Below are 9,493 nucleotides of genomic sequence, written 5' to 3'. Positions count from 1 at the left end.
GCGATGGTGCTGGAGGCCCCGGTCTCAGCTGCATGGGCCCCATATGCTGGAGGCCCCCGGTCTCTCAGATGCATGGGCCCCATATGCTGGAGGCCCCCGGTCTCTCAGATGCATGGGCCCCATATGCTGGAGGCCCCCGGTCTCTCAGATGCATGCATGTCCCGGTCCTTGTAATGGCTTTTTCACCAGCGCTCCAACTGTTTTAGTCTCTGCATGGTGACGCTCCATGCCACCGGGCTCCAGCTACTTCAACAAGGTCCCTGCAGTGCCAGAGGGGCCATAGAGGCAGTGGTAGAAGAAGTAATCGGATATTTTACTTAAGTAAAAGTAGCAAAAACCAAAATATAAAAGTACTCCGTTACAAGAAAAAGGCCTGTGTTCAAAATGTTACTTGAGTAAAAGTATTGGCATCAAAATATACTTAAAGTACCAAAAGTAAAAGTACTCAAACGTTTGAGAGAGATCTCTCAAAACGTTTCTCTCAAAACGAGATCTCTCAAAACAGATCTACAAGCTCACAACGCGTTGTGAGCTTGTAGATCTGCTATTTTCAATTTAGAAGACATTTGTAGAATCGGCTTCAGGTCTTATTTTAAGTAAAGAATTTGAGTACTTTTTCCACCACTGGCTAGTATATACATAGTAGGACGAGAGAGAGAGAGAGAGAGAGAGAGAGAGAGAGAGAGCTTTCCTCAGTCCAGAGGGAAGTCACAGGAAGTCCGTCCCGCCGTCCGGGCGCTCCGGTACAGAGACAGGAAGTCTTTGTACCGCGGGGCGCACCCCAGCCAGGCCTCCCCGAAGTGCTCTGACCCCGTGAAGAGGAACTGCCCTCCGCCGGGCCGAACGCCACACTGCAGGAGCGTGCGGACGCTTCCGCGCCAGGAGGACGTCCGGGTGGTCAGGGGTCCGGGTTCGAGTCCGGGTCGGGACCCCCTCCTCCTCCCTGCGGCGGCGAGCACTCCTTCCTCTTCTTCTTCTTCTTCTCTCTGGAAGGCGCCGCTGCGTTGCCGGTACACCCTGCCGCCCGAAACCTCCACGAACGACGTCTGCTGCCGGCGGTCGTGGGAAACGTTTCTGATGTAGCCGCGGACCACTGGAAAAGAGCAACGAAGGACAAACATCTCTCTTAACGCATCTGTCATTTTAAGATTTCTTTGGCTATTCAAAAATAGCAGATCTACAAGCTCATGAGCTTCTGCTATTTTTGAAAAATCATAACAATTTGTGCAAATCTTTGAATATATATTCTACAAATGTCTTCTATGTCTTCTTCTAAACAGTTTTTTGAAAAAACTCATGTTGCTATAATATCAGTGGTTCTCAAACGTTTTCATGTCAAGGACCTCCAAAATTATATGTATTTGGCTGCGGACCCCCATCTTAAAATGTTTTGTTCCAGGGACCCCCCAGAAGCAAAGATTTGAGTTACAAATGTTATTCAAAAATGTATGAAAAATTTAGCAATTTATCAAAAATAGCAGATCTACAAGCTCATAGCGCAGCACTCAGTGCCGCGCTATGAGCTTGTATATTTGCTATTTTTGAATATCCAAAGAAATCTTAAAATGACACAGATGCGTTCCCGGATTGAATGGGTTAAGTTTGATTACACATACAAATGTATATGTTTATATAATTGATTGATATGAAAATAGACAGAAAGGGGCGTGAGATAGCATAATGTAAAAGAGGGTGGAATACAGTCTATATATATATACAATTAGTTTTTCCTGTGTCTGTCGACTCTTGTTACCAAGTGGGATTGTGTATAGGCATTTTAGTCAGTGAAAAACCCTTTACATGTCATAGATCGACCAGGAGGCAGGCTTGCAGGTAAAATAATATCATTTATTCCAGGCCTGGACAACAATAAGTGAAATAACAAAAGAAATAAACAACTCAAAACTCAACAGAACATAATTAACAGAGAGGTAAGGTGTCAGCCTCTCCCCATGGCAGCCCACACTCAACTGACCAGCTCTCCTTCAGCTCTCCTTTATATAATCTAACAGACCCCACCCATGGCTACAATCAACCAACCCCGTGCATTCAAAATCCACCCAAGCTGCTCCCCATGTAGCATTAATCAGCTCCTCAGGCTTCAAGGCAGCCTCCCCTTTACAGCATCTGACAAACAGATAAACACAAGCATATTAGATTTCATGTCACAGCAGAATGTGCACCTTCTGTGGGACTGAAAATCTACCAGTTATACAATACAGCATAACATACAATGGATTTAGTAAATTAGTCAAGCTGCTCTGTCACAGACTCAAACTCCAAATTGACCTTGCAGAATGAACTCTGCCTGTTCACTTCCATTCCCCCTGTGCAGCTATTCACAAGGTTCCAAAACATCCACTTCCCCCAGAAATCAGGTTTATGCACGATAGACACTATAGACCTGCCGTGTGCACGCACACACACACACACACACACACACACACACACACACACACACACACACACACACACACACACACACACACACACACACACACACACACACACACACACACACACACACACACACACACACACACACACACACACACACACACACTTTACTCCAGTAAAGTAAAAATAAATACCTCAAAACTGTACTTAAGTACATGTACCTAGTTCATTTACACCATATAAATAAGGTAGCTCTCCACCGCACCGAAGTTGATGGCGATACAGTAAATGTTGGAAAGCGGCTGTTGCCGAAGATCTGCTGTTTGAATGGGCGGTGGCTAACTGTCGCGTCAGTCGCAAGTTGTAGGGAAGCGTCGAAAGCCGACCGAACAAGCGTGGTCAAAGCCATATAGGTTATTTTCAGCACCGTAGTAGTCGTCTGTCGGTGTCTGTCGGCTCTCAGGTGCATTCAGCAACTTTTCATTTGACTGCCAGAGTGTGTGTAGTCATCTGTTTGGTGGAGAGCTAAAAGGAGTTGGGTCTCAATAGGCGTATTGCTTCTGCTCTGCTGCACACACACACACACACACACGCGCGCGCGCGCGTGCGTGCGTGCGTGTGTGTGTGTGTGTGTATGTGTGTGCGCGCGCGCACACACATACACACACGCACGCACACCCACTGTGCAGCCTATGCAACCCCACATCTGTCGAGGTCTCTCCACTCTCTCTTTGAGCTGCTCCACACGACTGATGCAACCATTTTCTCTTCTTTTTTTTTTTTTTTACACAAGAGGCATTTGCTGAGCCTCCAAAAACCTTTATCATTTATTTAAAGCTGCAATCAGTGAGTTTTATATCTAACCCTGTACTGCCGGTAAATTATTCCAGTCTGATGGGTGCTTAGTTTAAACTTAAATGAACGTCTCCCAATGTCTTTATGGGTTCAAAAGGGGGGGGGGTACCCAGCAAAATGTGTTAACATAGCGTCACAATCATTTTAACCACTTTATTAAACATATGTTATACTTTGGCTATTCAAAAATAGCAGATATACAAGCTCGTAGCCACGCTACGAGCTTGTAGATCTGCTTTTTTTTTTTTAAACGTGAAAAATGTGTGCAAATCTTTGAGTATGTATATTTTTGTTCAACTCAAATCTTTGCTTCTGATCATGGAACAAAATATTTTGAGATGGGGTTCCGCGGCCAGATACATATAATTTTAGGGGTCCCTTGACATGAAAAGGTTTGAGAACCGCTATCTTACTGGATATGTTGATGTGAATGGACCTAACAGCTTATTAATACTCACCAAAGTCACTGTTGCAGATTGCCAGGAGCAGCTCGGTGTCACTGCAGGGCCTGCAAGCAGCTATGAGACGAGAACACACAGAAAGTACAGAACGTTTGCATTCGCTAAAGTCGACTAAAAGGAACAACTTCATGAACATTAACCCATTTAGACCAGGAACGCATCCGTGTCATTTTTAGATTTATTTGGCTCTTCTAAAATAGCAGATATACAAGCTCATAGCGCGGCACCGAGTGCCGTGCTATGAGCTTGTAGATCTGCTATTTTTTTTTTTTAATCGTGAAAAGTTGTGCAAATCTTTGAATATATATATTTTTTCAAAGCGAACATTTGTAACTCAAATCTTTGCTTCTGGGGGATTCTACAAATGTCTTCTAAATCCTAACAGTTATTTGAAAAAAACATATGATTCTATAATATCAGTGGTTCTCAAACTTTTTCATGTCAAGGACCCCCAGAATGGTATGTATTTGGCCATGGACCCCCCCCCATCTCAAAATCTGTTGTTCCAGGGACCCCCCCAGAAGCAACAATTTGAGTTAAAAATGTTCGCTTTAAAGATATATATATATATATATTCAAAGATTTGCACAAATCTTCACGATGCGCGCTTTGAGCTTGTATATCTGGTATCTTTAAATAGCCAAAGTATAAAATAATGGTTAAAGTGGTTAATCAGATGCATTCCCGGTTTTAATGGGTTAAAGGCCTGTATCAAATGTCTGACATGTTCGAGTTTGGCCATTATTTCAAAGGTTTCATGACATGCTAGTTCACAAAACTTTATCATGGAGAGGGGGCGGGATTAATGGACATCAAAGTCCACGGGCCAATCATAGCACTTTTCTGAGCCTAATTATTCAGAAAACCCCAGACCACAGAAAATCCACTGAATGTTCAAAGTTCTGTTTTTTTTTTGGGGGGGGGGTGTAATTGAGGTCAGAAAACCTCATGAAACCTTTAACCAGCTAAAACCATGATCTACTTAGTTGACTGGGATTCCCCTGGGCTCTATACTTGACCCGCACCTTTTTTCCCTTTCCCCCTCTACACAAAATCTCTTAATCGAAAAATAGCTGATCTACAAGGTAAAAAGTTCTATAAGCAGTGTGAGCTGGTTGGCTATTTTTGCCTATAATGTTTGCCCCCCAGAATAGGGACGCTAGCTAGGTCCAAAGGTCCATGTGACAGTGTTGATTTTGACAGCAAAGTTTGATTTAGTTTTAGTCATAGCCTTTTGAATAAAATTCCATTTCGTTTTAGTCATATTTTATTCATCTGAAAGGTTTGTATGTTGGCGGTTCTTTGATGGCGTCGTAATGGCTGATTTCACACTTGGTTGCAAGCTGAAAATAGCCGATCTACAAGCTCACAACGTGTCGCAGCGCGACACGTTGTGAGCTTGTAGATCTGCTATTTTCAGACCGCAACACCCGAGCGCAACCAAGCATAAAATGACTTGTCTTTTAGTTCTACTGGATCTCTTCTCTAATAGTCCAATTTTAGTCTAGTTTTTATTCGTTGAAGAAATTGTCAATATATTTAGTCTTAGTTTTAGTCATAATAGCCTAGTTTTTATTTGTTTTTTATTTAGTTTTCGTCAGTGAAAAAAGATTTTAGTTTTAGTTTAGAAGTTTTAGTCGACGAAATCAACACTGCCATGTGGTTAAAGACGCCAGATCTGCCTCAATTGATGCCTAATTTCTGCTCCGTCGTATGACGACGACGTATAGATCAGGTGTCATTACTTCACAAAACAGAAAGAACCCCACTGACTACTGACACCCCTTATATTGACGTTTTAAACGGTCACAAAATCCACGCCTAGCCATCTGAACCACTTTGACAAATCAGACACATACCATACCAGCCCCCCTTTTCATCAGCCTGCCTGGGATCATAAGACAGATCAACCCCACGGTACGGGGTCAGATGAAGGAATGCCGGGCATGCAAGGCCTCTGCCCACCACAACCACACCAGCCCACCGGATCAAAAAGCCCCTTCGCTACAGCCTTGACCCCCCGTGTTTGACTCTTATTATGCCAGCTTAACTTGGATGACCCCGCGCCAGTGTAAATCTCTGCATAAGTCAATGACTTTGAATTCTTCTCCCTCACAGCCTATAGACCAGTCTGTCAATATAAAGCCAAAGCAGACGGAGGAACGCGGCCTGCTGGTTATTATCAGTGGCATAGAAGAATGATCTCACCACATCAATGCATGGGCCAGACAGGCCCGCCCGCGCGCACACACACACACACACACACACACACACACACACACACACACACAGCTATACAGAAGCCATCGGCCAACGCACACATATACACAATGACGAGGTATTTCTGGAATCCGCAAACTGTTTGCCAACTCAATGGAGGTCCCTGAGGGCCAGTGGCCCTCAGCTTGCCCTGTGGGGGCTGCTCTCTGCTCCCTGCTTTGTGTTGAGAGAGCGGATGACAGACAGACAGACTGACTGACGGACAGATGGATGGACGGACGGACAAAACATACAGCAGCTGGCTTTGGGTTGTCTTTAATTAACTCATTCACAGCCAGATTTATTTCGGCTGTATTTCTGCCAGCAATTTTCGTTCTTTTTTTTTTACTTTCAACAGGTCACAAAAAATGTATATTCATAATCATCGCATGTCCAATTGTTTGTAAACACACACGCTATCCGTGCACGACATTCCAATCGGATCGGCTACTTCTCATGCAGCCCTGTGTAAACACACCATTTCTCGACAAAGATGCACACTTCTCTTACTTGCTCAGATCGCTACAGAAAACGTACATCCCTTATGATCGCGTGTCCGACTGTTGGTAAACACACAGGGTATGTGAAAAAGCCCCAATAAACATGTCTAAAAAAAAGACAACATTTTGTGCTCACTCACTGTTCAGCACACCTCCTCTTCTCCCCCCCAGCAGGAGGTGCGAGGCAGCGGGAGGCGCGCTGCTGTTCCTCCCCAGCAGCTCGTATCTGAAGCCCACCACCCGCCTGCTGACGTCACTCTGCGTCGGGGGGCTCGCCTGGAGGTTTATAGAGGGGTTGGGATGGTATACGATTATAGTCACAGCAATATTTAACGGTTTTACGATTATCACTATCAGATCGCGTTTACATTTATTCCACAAAACTATGGACGACACGTAAAATGACATGAGCATTTTGTAAATTCGGTTTTATTATTATATTTTTTAAGGTTTCTGCCTTTCACGATACAAATAATACTGTAGCCCGAATAATGCAGTATAGCCAAATAATACATGCAAATGAATACATGCAAAATAAATAAAACATAAACAAAAAGTAGGCTATATGTCTTTGGAAGTAAAAGATACATGTTTAAACACATAAATCCCATGCAGCATCCGTATCGTGGGGAAAGCTTACGCTGAAAATAGCTGATCGACAAGCTCACAACGTGCGACGCGTTGTGAGCTTGTCGATCAGCTATTTTCAAATAATACACTAGTATAGAGCCCTGAGGGACACCGGTCAACCATATATACAGTAGGCAGAGTTTTAGGGTAAACATTCCTGCAAAGCCTCTTCAGTTGCATTACAACCAGGTATTTTCTACAGTAAAGCATTTATTTTGGATATGAGTATAGAATTATCGCAGTTAAAGGGATAGTTCACGGAATGTATTTTTTTCTATCAATCAGTCACCCCATGGAGACTTGAATTCATGGATATCTTTTTTGTTTTTGTCGCATTCCTGAGCCAATAATTTGATGACCAGCGGACCGGTAGGAGACACAAAGGAGATTCTTTGTGTCTCCTACCGGAACCGCTGCCATCAAATTATTGTCTTAGGAATGCGACAAAAACAAAAAGATATCCATGAATTCTCCATGGGGTGACTGATTGACAGAAGAAAAGTCATTTTGGGGGTGAACTATACCTTTAACAGTCCCAACCCCTATATACCTGGAGGTAGATGGCCGGTCTGTGTGGCCCGCCGTCCGCCCGGTAACAGAACACCTGCTCCGCCCCCGGCCGCCGCCCCCCGTCACCGACATCACCGTCACCGTCCGTCATCAGCAGCTCCAGTTCTCCGGATGACCGCTCGACGTACATGCTGGCCCCGCTAGCCCCGCCCCCACGGAGCCCCCCGCCGCCGCGGAAGGGCTTGACGCACACGGTCCCGTGGGGGTGGGCGTAGGACAGGTTGGGCTCCAGGACCACCCTGAGGGCCCCGTGGACCCCCCCCGGGTAGAACCACTCCACCCGGCCCTCTGTGCAGCGCAGCCGCACCTGGAGCACCATCCTGGAGTCCTCCTGCTCCGTGGACCCCCCGGGGCCGGCAGACAGACCGCTGGATGGATGGATGGATGGATGGATGGATGGATGGAGACAAAAGAAAAAACAACACACATCATATTATTCTCTATGTAAAGCTATATGTACATGTAAAGGACCCCCAAAATTATTATGTACTAGACCAGTGGTCCTCAAACTTCTTCATGTCAAGGACCCCCAAATTGACACTTATTAGCCCGCGGACCCCCATTTCAAAAGATATGCCTCAGGGACCCCCATAAGAGAAGATTTTTTTTTACGGCTCTAGCAGTGATTCTCAACCATTTTAATTTCAAGGACCCCCAGTTTGACATGCATTACCCCCATTTAATGGCATTTCTATCACTTGGACCGCAATTTATATTGTACAATCTATGTCAATTTAACTCTGAGAGTGTACAAATTCTTACACTCTCAGGGTTACAGACCCATAAGGGTCCATTTGGTGCCTAATCTATCATTTAGCTGGGGACCCCCTGGAACTCCCTCAAGGACCCCTGGGGGTCCCCAGACCCCACTTTGAGAACCAACGTACTAGACCATACCCGTCGGGAGATATGAGCACCCAAAGTGCATCATGGTTCGCTTGTTTCACGGATGCAGCAACACTGGCGCTTGTTGCACGCACATTGTGACAAATGCACATTATATTATTATATTTATCTGCTTGATCTATGGGTGTTATTTTATACGAGTGATATATAACATCTGATTTACTTATGCACGTTATTGTATCTGATTTGATACAGTATGTAACATGTTGGACACTGTGAGATAAATGGACACTTCCTATTCACTGGAGGGTAATGGGTCTGATCAGGGGATGATTGAATGATTTGTGCCACCCGACGTTACTAATAGAGGGTGCAGCACAGGGGGGAGGGATCGAACAAACAAACCTGTATGCTAGCGAGGACGGGTGACAAGAGGAGATCTCCTGGGCGCCAGCCTTACTGTTAAAGACAATGTTTTAACTTAGTTCGAGCTGCAGCCAAGTATTAGGAACGGGCGAGCCCTGCGGAGAACGGAGCGCGTCGGTGCAGTGCCGTGGGGAATCGTCATCTGGATTTGTGAATGAACCGCTGGTCGCGGAGAGGATTCTTACGGAGCCGCGGGTGAGACAAGTCCATGTTCGGTTCCGGTGGATTACAGTTTAAGGGGTACCCCGAGTCTTAATAGTTGGACCGTCAGTGCGGAAGAACGGGTCGTTACGGGTCGTTTGGAATCTAAGGAGCTAGACAATCTCGGGACCGCGGACGCAAGCGGCCGTCTCGAAGCTTAACGCGGGACTGTTTATTATTGTCTCGTAAAACGAGTAAGCGACCCTCCGTGGTGGCGTTCTGACTCTTTGTGTTATTGTTTATTGTTTAAGTGTGAACTTGTGTTTTGAAGGATCAAAGTACTTTTGGGAATTGTTTGGGGTGGGAGGGGCTTTTGAAATAATGATTGTGTAATAGGGAAAGAGACAG

The 9,493-nt window shown here is 45.1% G+C and overlaps 1 protein-coding gene across 1 annotated transcript; it reads right to left on the bottom strand.

The window, feature by feature from the left end:
- Positions 1-679: 679 nt before the first annotated feature.
- Positions 680-9,154, bottom strand: LOC311054829 (meteorin-like protein; the record flags this gene model as incomplete). Its single annotated transcript, XM_084070831.1, has 5 exons — positions 680-1,093; positions 3,711-3,770; positions 6,613-6,748; positions 7,653-8,040; positions 9,105-9,154. 5 exons carry the CDS (start codon positions 9,152-9,154, stop codon positions 693-695), a joined length of 1,035 nt encoding a protein of 344 aa, XP_083926957.1. The 3' UTR covers positions 680-692.
- Between the last annotated feature and the right edge of the window lie 339 nt (positions 9,155-9,493).

The sequence above is a fragment of the Gymnoscopelus microlampas genome (assembly GCF_963454915.1).
Source record: "Gymnoscopelus microlampas genome assembly, chromosome: 11".
NCBI lineage: Eukaryota > Metazoa > Chordata > Actinopteri > Myctophiformes > Myctophidae > Gymnoscopelus > Gymnoscopelus microlampas.
Note: the sequence above shows the minus strand (reverse complement) of the source record. Positions and strands in the feature narration are given on the sequence as shown.